Raw genomic sequence first — 20,305 nt, forward strand, 5'->3', positions numbered from 1 at the left:
GGACATGCCACCGCAGACTATTTGGCAGCCGTCTGTCTGTTGGACCAAGTGGCTGCCATGGTAACGGAGATCAATGGAGGAAACTGAGGAGAAGCGACACGGTGTCATGATGAGAACAGAGCTGTGTGTGTGTGTGTGTGTGTGTGTGTGTGTGTAAATTTATGTGGATTTATTTAATGTCTATTGTATACTATATTAAATAAGATTATATATAAAAATTAATTTCAATTTCTATGGAACAAATACTCAAATACTTAAAAATTAAAAATCATTTTAGTTGTAAACTTTTATAATATATTCAGAGAAAATACACTGTAATATTTATTTTTATTATATATATATATATATATATATATATATATATATATATATATATATATATATATATATATATATATTTTGCTGTTATAATTTGTCATTTTAATCTAACAGAATTTATTCAAAATAATATTTAAAAATTAAATATTATTTTAAAATGTAAATATTCAAAATAATTCTTATGTTTTTTCATGTCTTTGAGTCAAGAAAAGTATTTTCATTTACTGAAATATTAAATAATGTACTATAGAATGTTATTTTGTATACCAAACCTTTGCTAAATATGTGTGTGTGTGTGTGTGTGTGTGTGTGTGTGTGTATAAGTCAATCAGTCTGCTTTCCCGCTCACCCTGTTCCCCAGTGTCATCAATATTTCACACTGACTCCGACTGAGCTGTGTGTGTGTGTGTGTAGACCAGACAGTCTAGATCATTCTAAGGAGTCTGTGGGGCCAGATCACATTGTGTTACATCGTAAAAATAGGTTTACAAAAAAATGTGACGAGTGAGACAGGAAGTCTGTGAGATGGAGAGAGAGACAACAAGACAGAGACGGAGAGAGAGCAAGACAGACAGAGTGACAGTGAAACAGAGACATACAAATAGCACAAGAGACACAGCAAGACAGTGAGGGAGTGAGACAGTGAGATGGAGACACAGAGAGACAGAGATGCAAGACAGAGAGACAGCAACACCAAGAGGCAGTCAGACAGAGAGAGAGAGAGGGAGAGGCAGAGAGACAAAAAGACAGAGACACTGCGAGACACTGAGAGAGTGGGACCATGAGACAAAGAGACAGAAAGACAATGAAATGGTGAAACAGCAAGACAGACACAGTGAGCCAGAGAGAAAGGGAGACAGAGAGGCAGTTAGACAGAGAGACAGCAGGACAGAGAGACATAAAGACAAGTGAGACAGAGAGAGAGAGAGAGAGACAGAGAGAGAGAGAGCCAGTGAGACAGAAAGACCAATGAGACAGAGAAAGAGAGACAGAGAGGCAGTTAGACAGAGAGACAGCAGGTCAGAAAGACAGTGAGATGAAGAAAGAGAGCCAGTGAGACAGAAAGACAAGTGACACAGAGAAAGGGAGAAAAAGAGGCAGTTAGACAGCAAGAAAGCAAGACAGAGAGACAGTGAGATGGAGAGAGAGAGAGAGAGAGAGAGAGAGAGACAAGTGAGACAGAGAAAGGGAGACAGAGAGACAATTAGACAGCAACACAGCAGGAGAGAAAGACAGTGAGACGGAGAAAGAGAGTCAGTGAGACAGAAAGACAAGTGACACAGAGAAAGAGAGACAGCAGGACAGAGAGACAGTAAGACGGAGAGAGAGAGAGAGAGAGAGAAAGAGAGAGACAGTGAGACAGAAAGGCCAGAAAGACAGAGAAAGGGAGACAGTGAGGCAGTTAGACAGAGAGACAGCAGGACAGAAAGACAGTGAGACAGAGAAAGAGAGCCAGTGAGACAGAAAGACAAGTGACACAGAGAAAGGGAGACAGCGACAGTAAGACAGAGAGAGAGTGAGAGAGCCAGTGAGACAGAAAGACAAGTGAGACAGAGAAAGGGAGACAGAGCGACAGTAAGACGGAGAGAGAGCGAGAGAGCCAGTGAGACAGAAAGACAAGTGAGACAGAGAAAGGGAGACAGAGCGACAGTAAGACGGAGAGAGAGCGAGAGAGCCAGTGAGACAGAAAGACAAGTGAGACAGAGAAAGGGAGACAGAGCGACAGTAAGACGGAGAGAGAGCGAGAGAGCCAGTGAGACAGAAAGACCAATGAGACAGAGAAAGGGAGACAGAGAGGCAGCAAGACAGAGAGACAGTGAGACAAATAACTGTCATATAAATCAGGCGTGATAGATGATAATCGTTAATACAGTATAATGTGGAATAAAACACTGCGTGTGGTGCAGCTGGAGGAAAATAATCAATGATGGAATGAAGCAGAGTCACAGTTAACATGGTGAAGACACAGTGTCTTCTCTTCTCCTCTCTTCTCTTCTCTTTTAGTCAATCACACTTCAGTTGTATTTTTAAATACAGATAAATTGTAAAATTGAGGTACATTGTCAGCCATAGGGGATGCAAATTTTTGCACTCAGCCATGACTTATGTAAAGCTGGATCTAGCTGAAATGCAGAGAGAGAGAGAGAGAGAGGGAGAGAGAGAGAGAAAGAAAGAACAGACCTGTAGTGTCGCTGCGCCACCTGGTGGCAGTAATGTAAAGTTTATGTAAGAAGGTGCAGGCTGAATGAACAGAGGATTTTATTTACAGTCAGGTTCATGTATTTCTTAGCATTTAAATATGATATGTTTTCTTCTTTCTGTGTGTAATGAGATATACGTTGTGCCTCTACTCTAACTGTCCATTTAATCACATTCACCTACCACGTAGTTCACTTTGTGGGTGTACAATTACTGGCTGTTGCTCTGCACAAAGTATTGGCTTCCCTCTACAATGTCTGTCAGTGGCTCCTGTGGCACATGAAGTTAATCTTCTCGATCAAACCCATGTTGCTCTAACATGTTAACTATTCACCTGGGATCTGAGCACAGTGAAAAGAAAGACCGATCCCATCCGCTCCTGTAGAATGTTTAACCAATCCTGCCCACACCTGTAGAAACTTTGACCAATCCCGCCCACTTCTGCAGAAACTATGACCAATCCCGCCCACTTCTGCAGAAAATATGACCATTCCCACCCACTTCTGCAGAAAATATGACCAATCCCACCCACTCCTACAGAAAGATTGACCAATCCCACCTACTCCTACAGAAAATATGACCAATCTCACCCATTCCTGTAGAAAGTTTGACCAATCTCACCCATTCCTACAGAACGTTTGAGAAAGTTTAACCAATCCCCTCCACTCCTACAGAAACTTTATTGGTTCTGTTTTCCAAAATATAAAGAAATAAGTCATTTACAGGACATTGACTCAGTTACTGAAGACAAACGAATAAATGAATTAATCAATAAAGCACAAAAGAAGTAGCACCAGCTAGCACTCCTCTACATTAGAGGAGTAACATTACAAAAAAAGATGACGATAATTTACAATTTAAAGGCTTTAGCAAAATGAAGTTATCTATGTGGTAAACTGAAACACACTGAAACAGAAGAACACATTAAAAATGGAGTTGCGTGAATGAGAAAAACAAACAAGCGGCTCTTTACACAATCATATGATAACCTTCAGGTTGTAGGGGGTTTATAGTTTTCAGGAGTGTGTTTAGTGGGTGACTGTAAGAGTGTCACACCGAATCGTTAAATAGATTTACTACGCTTATGTCATAGATTATTTACATTTTCATCAAATTATAGTATGATTATCACATTGTGCATGAAAAAAGATGAGATTGATCTCAAACCGAGCAACAAACTGACTAACCACACAGCGGAGTTACTGTTACCACCCTGACGCTGATTAGTTTCCAATAACAGCCTGTCCTGAAGTGATTTATTTCTCTTGTAACACAGCAATTTTTCCAACAATAAATTTTTTTTTTTATTAAAGACCAGCATTTCATACTTTTTATTCATTTATAGTGACATTTAATGTTGTGGAATGGCTGGAAAACAACTTAGTTCCTGTTCTCACTTTCTAATAGCAGCTATTAACCTCTGGAAGTTAATAAGACAAAAAAAAACATACCAAAAGTTGTTACCAAAAAACTGCAAAGCTCAGCTTTACCTCTGACTGTTACACATTTATCTCTGACTGTCACACCATAACCTCCGACTGTTACAGCTTTACCTCTGACTGTTACACTTTTACCTCTGACTGTTACAGCTTTACCTCTGACTGTTACACTTTTACCTCTGACTGTTACAGCTTTACCTCTGACTGTTATACCTTTACCTCTGACTGTTACAGCTTTACCTCTGACTGTTACACTTTTACCTCTGACTGTTACAGGTTTACCTCTGACTGTTACAGCTTTACCTCTGACTGTTACACTTTTACCTCTGACTGTTATACCTTTACCTCTGACTGTTACACTTTTACCTCTGACTGTTACAGCTTTACCTATGACTGTTACACATTTACCTCCGACTGTTACAGCTTTACCTCTGACTGTTACACTTTTACCTCTGACTGTTAGACATTTACCTCTGACTGTCACACCATAACCTCCGACTGTTACAGCTTTACCTCTGACTGTTACAGCTTTATCTCTGACTGTTACAAGTTTATCTCTGACTGTTACAAGTTTATCTCTGACTGTTACAGCTTTACCTCTGACTGTTACAAGTTTATCTCTGACTGTTACAAGTTTATCTCTGACTGTTACACTTTTACCTCTGACTGTTACAGCTTTACCTCTGACTGTTACAGCTTTACCTCTGACTGTTACAGGTTTATGTCTGACTGTTACAGCTTTATCTCTGACTGTTACAGGTTTATGTCTGACTGTTACAGCTTTACCTCTTACTGTTACAGGTTTACCTCTGACTATTACAGCTTTATCTCTGACTGTTACACTTTTACCTCTGACTGTTACAGGTTTACCTCTGACTGTTACAGGTTTATCTCTGACTGTTACACTTTTACCTCTGACTGTTACAGGTTTATCTCTGACTGTTACAGCTTTACCTCTGACTGTTACAGGTTTACCTCTGACTGTTACAGGTTTATCTCTGACTGTTACACTTTTACCTCTGACTGTTACAGCTTTATCTCTGACTGTTACAGCTTTACCTCTGACTGTTACAGGTTTACCTCTTACTGTTACAGGTTTACCTCTGACTATTACACTTTTATCTCTGACTGTTACACATTTACCTCTGACTGTTACAGCTTTACCTCTGACTGTTACACTTTTACCTCTGACTGTTACAGGTTTATGTCTGACTGTTACAGCTTTACCTCTGACTGTTACAGCTTTACCTCTGACTGTTACAGGTTTATGTCTGACTGTTACAGCTTTACCTCTGACTGTTACAGCTTTACCTCTGACAGCCACAGTTTTACCTCTGACTGTTACAGCTTTACCTTTGATTGTTACAAAGCACTGACACTGGAGACTCCTTCCATAAATGCTAAATAAACAGTTATTCTCCTTACAGGATACTTCACCATACCAACAATATTTAAATCCATTTATATGACGTTGCTGTGAATGAGCTGTTACTATAGAAACGATAATGTATTAGAACGAGCGTATTAATGTAAACCTGTGTTTTGGAGCTGCACTACTGTCAGAGCTGCTGTTACAGAAAATGAATCAACACCGCACATCTGACCAATCAGAAACCGGAATTATTATCACTGTGGTAAAAATTGTAGTACATTGTGTGTATCGATGACGGTCGCATCATCCGTGTTTTTTTTTTTTTTTAATGTTTTTGGTGCTTTTTTACAGGTTATCTACAAAAAAAAATTTTCTTATTTAAAAACCTGAATGTTCTAGACTTGTTTTAGTGAGTAAACAGAGCCACAGGCCACAAACTTTCTCACAGGCCGCTACGCGCAGTTCACAGCCAGTGGGTGTGAGGAAATGGCTCTCGCACGCCTACACACTTGAGCTTTCACGGAGCTGGAGTAGAAAACATAAACAGTTTGAGGAGGGTGTTACCACTAGAGAAATGGAGGAAACATGTACAAGACGAGTGATAAAAAGCATTTAGAGGAACAGGTTGTTTTATTATTTATATTGTTCCTATCCGTTATCGCTAGCACATGTTAGTAAATGTGTAAATGCATTCAGTTCACAGGACAAACTTTTGCATTCAGCTGTACCAGTGAGACACACACACACACACACACACACCACACATCTCTTGTTAGGACCTGCCAAGTGAAACTTTGCTTCTGTTATTTGTGCGTGTGTGTGTGTGTGCGTGTGTGTGTGTGTGCATGATTTTATTAACAGACTCCAGCGGCCACGCTGTGTGTGACGAGTGTAAGTCTGGCTTCGCATCACCCACCTGTGAAGTGTGTGCAGACGGCTTTTATAAATCAGGAGGCGAGTGTGCGCGGTGCGAGTGTAACGGAAATGCCGATCCGCGCTCAGCACCTCAGATCTGCCACCCGGAGAGCGGACGCTGCCTCCTGTGTGCCAACCACACCACCGGAACACACTGTGAGCTCTGTGCCTCCGGATACACAGGGGACGCGCTTGCCCACAACTGCACACTGAGAGGTGTGTGTGTGTGTGTGTGTGTGTGAACTAGCAAAAGGCATCAAACTAGTGAATGACAGTAAACTAGCAAATGGCACTAAACCAGTAACTGACAGTAAACTAGCAAATAACTAGAATTACAATTCACAAATAGTGAATGACAGAAAACTAGCAAATGCAAGAAAAGTAGCAAGTGAAAGACTAACAGCAAACCAGCAAAGGAAAGCAAACTAGCAACTAACTAACTAACTAACTAACTAACAATAGCAAACTAGCATGTGAATATTTGAAAAATATTTTACACTTGAAAAATATTTATGCTGATGCCTACTCAGAGAGAAGTTCTTTGTAGACCTTCGTCATATTTTTAATCATTTCCAGGAAGGAATGCTGTTCCTTATCTTAAGCATCTAAAGCCAGGGTTAGACTGAAAGTCACCGCATCCTGAAACGTGTTGATTGCTACAGAATCCAGCTTAATGACGACGTTTTGCTGCGTAAGATTACCCCCAGTTGTTTCCTGTAATACATCGCATGATGCAGCTGTGGTTAAAATGTAATTAAGATGTGACTCTGGGAAGTACTAAACAATGAGAGCCATGTGCTGACAGCAATTATTTATATTCATTGATCTGCAGCCAAAATGTTTACAACAGTCGTACACAGGTTGTTACGTCAACTAAAAACAGAGGCAAAGGTCAGAACTCTAGGTCACGATATAAAAACACTAAAGAGCACTGTGAAAACATTAGAAAGCAGATATGAGAGCAGGAAAATGGAAAGTGAAAACAATAGAAGCATGATGACTGTGACTCAATGAACATGACTCAATTATCAAACGAATTCATTTGTCAGTTGTTCACAGGATCCCTTTCAGGAAATGTTCATGAAAATGGAAAAATTAGTTGAAAAAAATTGAGTTTGAGTCAACATGCTCTTAAATTTATTCCTTCCATATCAATGGCCTGAAGCGCTCCAAAGCAAATAAATTAATAATAATAATAATAATAATAAAATTTTATGTTATATAGCACCTTTAAAGGCTCTCAAGGCACTCTAGATAATAGAAAATAGAAACAGAAGTGCATAAGTACATGTATCTAAAACAGTTAATAATAAAATACAATTCAATAATAATAACAATAATAGCAATAATAATTACTATTATTTTTATAATTACTAAATAAAATGTATCCTAAAGAAATATGTTTTGAGAGAAGATTTAAATACACTAAAAGACTGGGCTTCTCTAAGATCAGATGGTAGTGAGTTCCAGAGATTTGGAGCGTAAGAAGAAAAGGCCCTATCACCCACAGTACATAAATGAGTCTAAGGGACAGTTAAATGACCAGAATTGGAGGAGCGGAGATCACGGTTTGGGGTGTAATGGGTTAAAAGCTCAGCCAAATACTCAGGAGCCAAACCATGTAAAGCCCTGTGTGTAAACATGAGGATTTTTAAAATCAACAAGAAACCTGACAGGGAGCCAGTGCAAGGACTCCAAAATAGGAGTGATGTGCTCACTTGTCCTGGACCTAGCTGCTGATTATTGCACATACTGCAGTGTATTTGTTGTAGACTTAGAGACCCCAGCAAGGAGCGCATTGCAATAAACAATGCCAGAAAAGCCGACTCGCTGCAAAAGATTTAGCACATTCCGTGCTTAGGAGGCCCTCTCTCACCGTTTAGTCATCATTTTGTCATTTTTCAGCGCTTGTGGGCATCACACATATAAATCAGCTGTGCTGTGAATGCACTCGGTGATTTATGGCATGATTGGAGATTATCAACACAAAAGGAAAAATCGGAAATTTTCGGAAATCTGACAGGAATTTGTAGTTTTAAACTTTTAAACTCGAGTTTACACGATCACTGATAATTGAGGGCCAGTGTTTTCATGCAAATATTTAGTATTCTAAAATTTTTACATGTTTTACAAGATATATACCAAGAAATATTGCCAAATAAACTGTAGTTGAATAATTTTATTTGGAAAAATGCTGCAGTTAAGTAAATAAATTCAGCTGGATTGAAGACAATCATTCTTAGTTCTTTTATAACTGTAAAAAAAACACCATCATCTCAATCATGTGGCAGCAGCGCAATACATAAAATCATGCAGGTACAGGTACAAGAGCTTCACATGATGTTTGATGTTCATATCAAACATCAGAATGAAGAAAAAGTGTGATCTCTGTGACTTTGATTGTGGCATGGATGTTGGTGCCCGGTGAGCTGGTTTGAGTATTTCAGATGCTGCTGATCTCCTGGGATTTTCACGCACAACAGTCTCTAGAGTTTACCCAGAATGGTGCGACAAACAAAAAAACATTGCGTGAGCAACAGTTCTGTGTGTGGAAACGCCTCGTTGATGAGAGAGATCAGAGGAACATGGCCAGATTAGTTCGAGTTGCCAGGAATGATATAGTAACTCGTATAATCACTCGTTACAACCGTGGTGAGCAGAAAAGCATCTCAGCATGCACAAAATGTAGAACCTTGAAGTGGATGGGCTACAACAGCAGAAGACCACACTGGGTTCCACTCCTGTCAGCCAAGAACAGGAATCTGAGGCTATCACGGGCACAGACTCGCCCAAACTGGACAGTTGAAGACTGGAAAAAAATCACCTGGTCCTTTTCCAGTATGAGATTGATGTGTGTGAAATTCCCAGGAGATACGCACTTCCTGAAATCCTCAAACCAGCGCATCTGGCACCATCAACCAAGCACTAACAACGATAGATCAGAATTCACAAGCGAAACCCAGGGTTCAGACCAAGAGTAGACATTCAGGGCTATTAATTATTCAAACAATCAATCTCAAAGGTCACATCTGGGCAACAAGAAACACCTGTCAGTCACATGTTCCAATATTTCTGATCACTTGAAAAATGGATGGGTCTAAACAAAAGGTGCCATGTTCTAAATTGTTTAAGACATCTAGATGTACATATCAGCTGAAATTCTGATCTATCGTCTCATATTCATCTTTCAGTCTCAAACACAAGTGTCTTCAATGTATAGCAAAAACAATAGAACTGGCCTTGCTGTTCCAATACTTTCGGAGGGGGTTGTGTATATATGTGTATATGTATATGTGTATATGTATATGTGTATGTATCCGTGAAATTCTTGATGTAAGTGTGTCAAATATACAAACTTTGCAGTGGGTGACATCACATATTACATAAAGCCTTTTTATAGTGTTCAGTGGAAACAATCTGGCAGCAGAAAGTGCAATATTTAAAAAAAAAAAATACATTTTCATTTTATTGATTGAAGCCTATTGAAGACTACAAGAGTTACAACATAAGGGTTCATCATCAGCCTCATGTTACATTCATTCATGTGAAAGCCAGTGCAGGGGTCTCACCATACTTTCCCTCCTGAGTCATCAGGAATCATCACTGGATACTAGCGATAAATGTCATGGCTCATGAGATCACGAGTGCTCGACTTTATTTTAGGAACAATCAGATGGTTTCTTGGAACATAATTGTGTTCACAAAGCTTCTATTATTTGAAGTGGTTTGAGGTCAAACTGCTGTGATCCAAAACCAGCACTCTGAATTTCGCTTTGTGCTCTTAGAGGAACGCCATAACTCTGAGACCGAGACGCACTGAGATTCAATCCGGGTCCAAGTAATACATTTTAGAAAGCTATGCAACTGTCCACATTAAATTGGTTTCAGTGGATGTAATGTGAAACTGTTCCTAAAAAAAAAAAAAAAACATAATTTATAATAAAAACCATGGAGATGTACCAGGTACCATGTTTACTGGCAATAAAACCCAAATTAATAGCTGCACCACAGGTTTTATTAGGTTTTATTAGGACCAAAGCTATTTATTTGGACCTTTCTGTATAAAAGTTTCGTTTTTATCACTTTAAAAGTTACAGCAATCACTGATATTCATTTACGAAGTTGCTAGAAACGTTTGCTAGCTATGATAGCTTGTCTAATTGGACTATTTAAGTTGTAGTTATACTAAATTTACAAGGGTAATTTATGAGGTTTTTTTTTTGTTTAATTTAAAATTACACGTGAAAGAAAATGCAATGGATACATTTACGCTAATGTCTGCAATCGTTTTCCGTAATGTAACTATAAACAGTTAAAAAGAGTGATGTAGAATGAATGATTTGTGGAATAACACACTTCAAGCTGTGCTGAAAAAAAATGATCCACTTTGGGGTGGTAGTGTATCGCACCACCCTGGCGTGGACTATTTTTTTTTTTTTTATCATAACAGCAAGTTATATAAATATTAAATCTAATCTCAATCTTTTTCTGCACAAGATGAAATTGCCTGTGAGTCTATTATTAATCATAAATAAAGAAATCACTGAAAATCAAGCAACTCTTGGGGGGCACTTACTTTTGAGAAGCTTGCACTTGTTTATTTATGCATTTATGCATTTATGTTTATGTGTAGTTGTAATTATTTACATGAAAAAAAAAAAAGCGCTAATGAATGATTGTTCTCGTCTTTCAGCCCCGAGGCTCCTCCCAATTCCTACAAGAACATCCATCACCACAGGCCCCCAGACCTCCAGCTCCACCTCTGCACCTCCTTCGTCCCACCTCTTCACCTCTTCTCCCGTCTCCATCGGCCCCAGCAAAGCTCCGCCCCTCCAGCTGGGCCCGGGAGACCCCGCGGCCAGCAACAGCACGGCTTCGGCGCTCGCCGTGGTCTCGTGGACGCAGTTCAACGTCATCGTCCTGGCTGTGATCATCGTTCTGCTGGTGCTGCTCATGGGCTTCGTGGGTGCCGTGTACACGTACCGCGAGTACCGCAACCGCAAGCTCAACGCGCCATTCTGGACCATCGAGCTCAAGGAGGACAACATCAGCTTCAGCAGCTACCATGATAGCATCCCACACGCCGAACCCGGCGTCCTGCTGGAGGAGGAGCAATGCTCTGCTCCGCCCAACGGCCAGCTTGCTTTAGCGCCCGCTGCTAACGTTTACAAGGCGTGACAGGAAGCGTGTTCGCACAACAGCTCAGAAATGGAGGAAAAGACGCTTTACATTTTCAATAACGCGCTAAGAGTTGCTAACATCTCAATCCAGTGGATCATTAAGTCAAACCCGCTTAGAAACGTGAAGGAAAGACACTTTCAAGGTTTTATTGCTCTCTCGTCGTTGTCATGTGCAAAGCGTAAAAGGAGGAGTGTCCACGAGATTCCGAATCAGAAATTCCGAAAAGATGCTATACATTTTCAACATTTGTCATGGAGCTAACGCTAACATCTCACTGCAGTAGATCAGCCAGTAAAACCAGTTGATTGATCAACAGTGTCACGTACGAAGCGTGCTAATGAGATCTAGAATCTGACAAAAAGTCATTTTCAAAGAATGAAGGCTTGCGCTAGGAACTGATGCTAACGTTTCAGTGCAGTGAATCATATGTTTAAACCTGTTTTTTTTTTTCTTCCATGGTAATGCTATGGACAAAGCATAAAAGGAAGTGCATATAGATAAGATAAAGAGTTCTCACCTTATGCCAGAAGCTAATCTCCAGTTTCTTGTGGGATTACAGCGTCATTTTTGACGCCATGGACAAAAGAAACGAAAATGAGGAAATGTGAGGAATATGAGCGTTACTTTGTCACTCGCTAATGCTATCTGGGAGCTAATGCTAGCATTTCAGTCCTGTCGTTTGCCCACTAAAGACAGTTTTGAAGAGGTTATATCACCAAAAAAAAATCATGAACGAAAGTGAGATGATGAAAATGTCTTCAAATTCCAAGGAAGTCATGTTTTTTTTTTTTTAAGGAGGCTACATTTGTGCCAAGAGCTAACGCTTACACCCAGATACAGCAGTTTCTAAGGCTTCATTTCATACCAAAAAGAAAGAAAGAAAGTGCACCCAGGAGAATCAGAACCTGAGAAAAAAGGTGCTTTGAGTCTCCAAAGAACCTCACTCAACAGAAGCTAATGCTAGCATCTCAATCCCGTGGCTCGACCTTCAGTTACACCCTTGTCTATGCTGCGCTAGCTTCTTGAAATCAAAATAATTTTTGACCAGGAATTGACTAACTTTAGGAAGCTAATGCTAATAAACTAACATCACACGCTGGTGAGTTAGCCAGTTAAGCCCGCGTAAAAGGTTAAAAGGTGCTCGTTAAAAAAAGCCAGTGTCTAATACTCTAATACTCAGACCTGCCAACCTTTACGCACATTGCTTGGAAGCTCTGCATTTTCACATTGAATTCTTGCAAAAAGTCGTGAATCTGGAATGACTGACAGTTGCGTACGTGATTTGATCTCTCTGATGTTAGCTGGAAACCCCGCCCCCTTCCTCACGGCTCACGTTAATAGCCTTTCTTGCTTGAAAGATGCCGACGTGGCGTCCTTGCTTTCTGTCGTGGTAAATAGTTTGGTTTTTTTTAATAATGTGTGATAAAATCGATCAATGCGTTTCACTTAGCTACCATTAAACACGCATATAGTAAACAGCAGGTAGCTGAAACCAGAAATTGGTTAAAAATGGCACTTTTTGGACGAAAAAGGATTAAATAGGCCTACAATTATCAAATCTAACACTACGAATAGTTTCAATTGTAATGATAATTAGAAGGTGATAATTAACACTGTTTGGTCTTCGGGGTTGGTCAGTGCAGAGACGTTCATACGGAGTGTGTGTATATATACAGGGTTTTACGGTAACCATACGGTATATATATACACACTCCAGTTTTCACTTTAGAAAGTGATTCATGAAAGGGATTAATATTTATCGTAAATAATTCCCCTCCTTTCTCCTCAGGGGGAATATGCTTTAATCCTTTTTGTCAGGTCTGACTACTACAACTGATGGGAAATCACAGCTGGGGCTAAAAATAGGATTAGTGACACACAAGGTTGTAAGCATTGTAATGAGCGTCAGTCATGGCTTTCGTTTCACTATCAGCTGCGAATTTCATTTCAGCTTTTATTTCTCATGATCACTTGGCCACAAGAAACTGTCCATCTTGCAGAAGTAAAAACACAATCTTGTACTTGTTTTCACATAAATGTCAGCGGAATATTTTCCATTCGAGACAGTGAGACATTATTCCCCCGGACACTAATCAGTTAGCTCCCGGCAGATCTGAATGATTCACCCCTAGTGGTAAGCTCTAAATAAGACACACAGAATTGTCATGAACTGGCTGAAAGAAGGGGTATTTCATCAAGCAGAAGAGGAATTTTGTCCACTGTTCCTTTTTTTTTCACATTTTATCCCTTTCCACTTCAAAACTGTACACTCCTGGAAAACAAGACGGAGAACAAGATGGATTTCAGCTCTGGAGTGCCAAGAGACAAACCTACCTGTCGCTTTAGTATTCAGAAGACATTTGAAACTCTGTACGGTCTCGTCATGTGCCGATATATCATGATTTTTTTTTTATAGCACAATAATTACCAAATTTACAATATTAAAATGTAAACAATTTAAACTACAAAAAGCTCAGTGTTCAAATACAAGCAAACTTCTAAATGATGTTAAAAATGATATATTGATATTGACAAAAAAAAAATCTGACAACGTTATATAGATGAGCACATAAAATAAATAAATAAAATGTCCAACAATGATTGTGTAACTAAAACCAAAAGTGAAAAAAAAATTAGATACATTCCAGTCAAAAGGCATCAAATTTCCGAATCTGAAAATTGTAATTTTATGAAGCAAAAATCTCTGAAGCTGTCATTCTGGCCACGCCCCCTCACTCACCTCTCTGTAACCATTCTCCTGGCCACACCCCCTCACATCTTTGTAGTCATCCTCCTGGCCATGCCCACTCACCTGTTTGTAGCCATTTGCCTGGCCACGCCCCCTCACGCACCTTACTGTAGCCATCCTCCTGGCCACGCCCCCTCACTCACCTCACTGTAGTCATTATCCTGGCCACGCCCCCTCACTCACCTCACTGTAGCATTCTTCTGGCCACACCCCCTCACATCTTTGTAGTCAACCTCCTGGCCACATCCCCTCACTCACCTTACTGTAGTCCTCGTCCTGGCCACACCCCCTCACTCACCTCACTGTAGCCATCCTCCTGGCCACACCCCCTCACTCACCTTACTGTAGTCCTCCTCCTGGCCACACCCCCTCACTCACCTCACTGTAGTCATTATCCTGACCACGCCCCCTCAGCTCACTGTAGTCGTTATCCTGGCCACGCCCCCTCACTCACCTCTCTGAAGCCATCTGAAGTTGTACTCCTGGCCACACCCCTCAGCTTTTTTCAGCCTTTCTCTTAGCCACGCCCCCTCACCTCTCTGCATCCCTTCACCTGGTCACATCCCTTCACGTCTCTGAAACCATCCTCCTGATGATGCACACGCCCCCTCAGGTCTTTGCAAGGCTCCCTCTTGGCCACACCCCCTCACTTCTCTGAAGCCTTCTTCCCGGTCACACCCCCTCACTCACCCTTCTATGTCCATCCTCCAGACCACGCCCCCATATTCACCTTTCTGAAACTGGTCACACCCCTTCACTCACCTCTATTAAGACTTTCTCCTGGCCATGACCCTTCACCTCTCAGAAGTCATTCTCCTGGCAATGCCCCCTCACCTAAACGGAAAAATACAAAGACATTAAGTCAGATTACATCTGTTTATACTTTGTGAAAACCTTGAAAATCACACAGATTATACTGTATAATTATCGGCACATGACTGATTCGGACACGTCACGAGGTCACGCGTGAAATGCAGCACGTCGGCGATGTGAGAACTGATACAGTCTGAGGAATGATTCGAGTCAAAATTACCAAAACATTCTAGTGTTTGTTATTCGACCTGCACGTGTTGCTGATAATTTTAACAAACAGATGAAAATGTGTGTGTGTGTGTGTGTGTGTGTGTGTGTATAGAGCTGGATTCTATACAAGAATGTACAAAGACTTTCTGTGCATGATCGGATGCTGCACTCAAAGTTTGGACACAGTGTTCTGAAACTGAAAAGCCATCATAAACACATTACGTTTTTTTTTTTTTTTTTTTGAACTGAAATGCAGCAACTGTCTTTTGGAGAAGAGCGTGTGTGTGAAATGAATTGTACAGGACTGTGCTTTTTTAAAAGAAAAAAAAAAATCCCTTAAAATGTGATGTGGCTCAGAATTTGCAAAATGCAAATGAACTGAAATGGACTCGAGACTGGACTTCAAGTTTGTAATTATGTATTATTATTATTATTATTATTATTATTATTATTTTGAAATCATATTTATTTTTGCGTCAGTCCTTGCTGTTGCATTTGTTCTGCATTTGTAATGTACATGAACTCTCAAGTGCGTCAATCTGAACAGAAGAGACGTCAGAAAACTTCAACATCCCCTTTTTTTTTCAGTCACGAGACAAATGCTGTATGATAAAAATACTCCCAGAAACCTCTTCACATTCTTGTTGTTCCAAAAAGGCCAAAAAGGCCCACAATATAAAATATGGTGATATTAAACTATAACATATAACACCATGTGTTCTATTTGAGAGGAGGCTCGATAGATAGGCAGCATTTTTTGGGGCACAGTCGTTCTCGTAAGCATACGGAGCATCACATCTCGAATAATTCTGTTCACCAGGTCAATGCTGAGTTATGTTTCAGCATAATATATTTTTAAAAAGAAATATGCGGTAATAATAATGTGAATCATGAAGGTTAGGCTTGCTCACCACTTTGCCTCCTAGCGAATGAGCAAAACTGTTTTATATTATCAATTCGGTCCAATCCATTTTCCTGTTACACAAATTTATGCAAAACCACAGACCAAAAACATGGGTCCAGAAGCACAGAAGCACAATCCCTATACTGTTTCACTCAGTGGTAAAGGATGGTGAAGGAAAATGTAAATTAATTTTCGCTAGAAATCACAGAAATCTCCCAAGTGCTTAACTAAACATGGAGTCAGCACTAAAAAAAAACCCTGTAATACTATAATCATAATAGAAATGAATATTTTTAATGTAACAGTAGTCTTGTGATTTATATTCAGCTTCTGTAGCAACAGCTGTTGTTTGTAATCATACCTGAGTGAGACCGCTGTGTACTCATCAGCCTAAGCAAACTGCACCAAGGACAAACAAAATCCCTCCGAAAGGAGTAAATACAGCCGCCGTTAGAAACGTACCCTGATACGAAAGTATTGGGAGACGCCTAACCGTGATGACATGGCCCAAAAACTATAAGGCAATGGATTTTTTTTTAAGATGGCCTGTTTTGGGCCTTGTCCTTACATAAGAAGTATCACACTGACACACAGTCACACACTCAGTTTTACACACTTTTACATGCTCTGTCTCTGAGGAGCCTGCTCTTCATGGCCTTCAGAGGGTTTTTCTCCTGCGGACCTGTTTACCGTGCTTTCACTATTAGTGAAAGCTACATGCAAAGACTATATTTCTGCCCTCCAGAAAAGAGTGCAGGTTCAAACCAACTGATATACACTATATGGCCAACACTAAGTGGACACCTGAACATCACTTTCATATGTGGTTCTTTTTTGGAAGCACACAATTGTGTAGAATGTGTTTGTATGCTGTAGCATTACAGTTTCCCTTCACTGGAACTAAGAGGCCCAAACCTGTTCCAGCATGACAATGCCACTGTGCACAAAGCGAGCTCCATTAAGACATGGTGTGTGAAGGTTGGAGTGGAAGAACTCGAGTGTCCTGCACAGAGCCCTGACCTCAACCCCACTGAACACCTTTGGGATGAACTGGAACACCGACTGAACCCCAGACCTCCTCGACATCCCAACATCAGCGTCTGACCTCACTAATGCTCTTGTAGCTGAATGATCACAAATCCACACAGCCACGCTCCAACATCTAGTGGAAAGCCTTCGCAGAAGAGTGGAGCTCATTATAACAGCAAACACAGGGGGGAATAAATCTGGAATGAGATGTTCAACAAGCACATTCGGGTGTGATGGTCAGGTCAGGTGTCCGCATACTTTTGGTCATGTAATGTATACACCAGCCATTGCTACGATGTGCGGTGGCGATCCTGCAAATAAAGTAAATAAAATAACTCCTATGTAAATGCAACAAACAATTTATCATGTGCCTCTTACTGTCACATGACTGAATAGTAGCTCGTAAATGTTCTCTTGAATCACTAGCTACAAGAAAAGTCTAAAAAGTCTAAAAGTAGAGCTGCCTTTTTCCAAACAATACAAACTGTATGAAGTGAAAAAATCTCAGAATTCCTGTCTCCCTTGTGTACGTGAGACTCGTTTCCAAAAATCCAGTTACAGCCTGAGAGTAAGTCTGACCACAGAGTGGCCTCTATTTATAAACCTCCCCCAAAAAAAACAACCATGTCAGTGAGACTCATGTAGGTCTCACCTTCTGAAATTTGTAAATATTTTGAATGTATATAGTGTGCAAATGGTTACGTTATTGTACATTATACACTGGTCTTTTTTTTTTTTTTTTTTAATTAAGACCTACATCGGACAGCTCTGTACAGACTGTCTTACTCAGTTCCAGTAAAATATTGTGTGGTCAGAAGCACAGGGCTGAGATCATCTGTTTACCCTCGTTGCATTATTCCCTGCTGAAAAAAAAAGATTATAGACTATCAGACATTTCTAGTGGTGCCTCATGGCTTTTAATATGATTCTGGTAGTCTGTAATGGTAGTGTTGTTCCTACAATTCCCATTGGCATATTTAAATTTATTCTACTCATGAAAGTGGTATTTCCCAGTCACTAGAAAAATCCCTGACGAAAACCATTAAGCCAATGTCTGTCAACTAAGGTTAGGGTTAGGGATTATAATGTTTTGGGTTTTTTTTCAGCAGGATTCATTTATTCATCTTTAGTAACTGTCTGGTCAGAGTTGCAGGGGTTTAAATCAGCTAAATTTGTTAGAAAATGTTAGAAAAAAAAAATCTAGCTTCAAATGACGTTCTGCAAGGTCCAAACAATCTTCGCAAAAAACAACCCCAGTAGTCAGTTCTTGCCAAGTTACATATACATGTTCAAGTTTCATGTGAATCCATGCAACCAATCATGAGTTGTAGCTGCTGGAGTAAATTACGCTCAGCCCTACTGATTGATATGCGGCGGCCATATTGTTTACAAAAATCAACATGTTTTTATAATCGTTGAGCTTCAGACCCTGTTGAGTATTTTGACACCAATTGTGTGAAGATACGACAAAAATTCTAGGACTAGTTCGCCGAAGTATTTTGCTAATTTTGCATATTATTCAAATTAGCTCAAAATCTAAGTGAGCTACAAAGTGTTTTGAGTTTTTTTGTTCGGTTGAACCCAAGAAATCAGGGGAACAAAATAATTTTCGTAGTGGAACATACGATTCATGAGAAGTGGGCCAAAAATGTAAAATTATTTGGTGCTTGGACCCCTAAAAAAAAAAAAAAACCTTCCATTTTATGTTCACTTAGGTTTTAAATCCGAATATAGATATGAATATTTGGAGCACTAAACAGATACAGATAGTTGCATTGTATTAATATATCCCCAAATAAAGTGTAATTACTCCAGGCATTTCACTGCAAGTCTTTATCCATGTACATTAAAGCCTCACCAGTGAGGTTTGAATAAATTGCAAGGCTTGTCTTTAGGTCAGTATGATTAATTTGTGCATATTGTGCAGTCCTAATGCTACGGTAATTACAGGATTAAAATAATGACGGCCTGGCGTTTCTAAATTGCGTAATTCTTTAATGACATCAGATTTTTCATTTACCCCAAATGCGATCCGGTCAGCCAAAACAAAGTTCTGATATTTGCTATATTAGTCTTGCACTGGAGCTACGAGACTAGTGTTTATCTATGCCAAAACCCAATGTTACTCTACATTTCCTTGGACAGTTTTTTTGATGACCACACATGTTGCTCTGATTACAAACAGGTTTTATCAGAATTGATCTGAAATCACTTCAGCATAATCTTTCCTCGCGTAAGTGCCACATGTAAGAACCTCCCTTCCTCATCACTGTTTAAAATGTGAGTTACTTGGAACCCACATGCATTCAAAATGTATTTAATAAAGTTGAGTTTGTCAGTATACCATGTTTTGCCGTCTTTCTCTTTCCAGTTAAAATGTCTGTCTGGTTTACTGTCTGGTTTAATCATTTGGCAGATGGTTTTATCCAAACATTTTGAAAGTCAAGCACAGAGCTGGGAATTACACAACTGACATAAGGGCCAAACACTAGCTCGCTGATAGTCCTGAAAACAAATCACACAGGCAGATTCTGAACCACTGATCTACTAGTGCTTAAATAATTATTGCATTTTTGAGACTATAATATGGAATTTTTGCTCTCTACCACAGGGGTAGCAAACTCAAATTCTGCCTTGGTCACGCCAACATTTTTTGTGAATAGCTGTAATGTAAGGTTGTTCATTTTTATCATAATATTTTCTATTCTACTGATTAATAACTGGCTCTGAAATTAGAATAGGACAATTCTAGGAAAAAAGAAGGGCTAACAAACTGTATGCTCTATTAGGCCTAGCTGATAATGTTTCTTTTATTTTATATACACTATATGGCCAAAAGTATGTGGACACCTGACCATCACACCCATATGTGGTTCTTCCTCAAACTGGGAAGCACACAATTGTATAGGATGTCTTCGCATTACAATTTCCTTCACAGGCACTAAGAGGCCCAAACCTGAACGATCACAAATCCCCACAGCCACGCTCCAAAATCTAGTGGAAAGCCTTCCCGGATGAGTGGAGGTTATTATAAGAGCAGAAGGGGGACAATTCCATATTAATATAAAGCCCAAGGCTTTAGAATGGGATGTTCAACAAGAACATATGGATGTGATGGTCAGGTGTCCACTTACTTTTGGCAGTGCATGTATCCGCTTTCCAAGTATAGAAAATAT

At 39.8% G+C, this 20,305-nt stretch overlaps 1 protein-coding gene across 1 annotated transcript in view; it reads left to right on the top strand.

Annotated features, from left to right (window-relative positions):
• The window catches only part of si:ch211-158d24.2 (multiple epidermal growth factor-like domains protein 9), a 40,037-nt gene extending 20,567 nt beyond the window's left edge, over positions 1–19,470 (top strand). The window contains exons 5-6 of the mRNA XM_026945918.3: positions 6,190–6,459; positions 10,937–19,470. Of these exons, the coding sequence (XP_026801719.3) occupies positions 6,190–6,459; positions 10,937–11,421 (755 nt within the window). The 3' untranslated portion in view covers positions 11,422–19,470. The remainder of the gene's footprint in view (positions 1–6,189; positions 6,460–10,936) is intronic.
• The last annotated feature ends 835 nt before the right edge of the window (positions 19,471–20,305 follow it).

This window comes from Pangasianodon hypophthalmus, chromosome 8 (genome assembly GCF_027358585.1).
Source record: "Pangasianodon hypophthalmus isolate fPanHyp1 chromosome 8, fPanHyp1.pri, whole genome shotgun sequence".
Taxonomy (NCBI): domain Eukaryota; kingdom Metazoa; phylum Chordata; class Actinopteri; order Siluriformes; family Pangasiidae; genus Pangasianodon; species Pangasianodon hypophthalmus.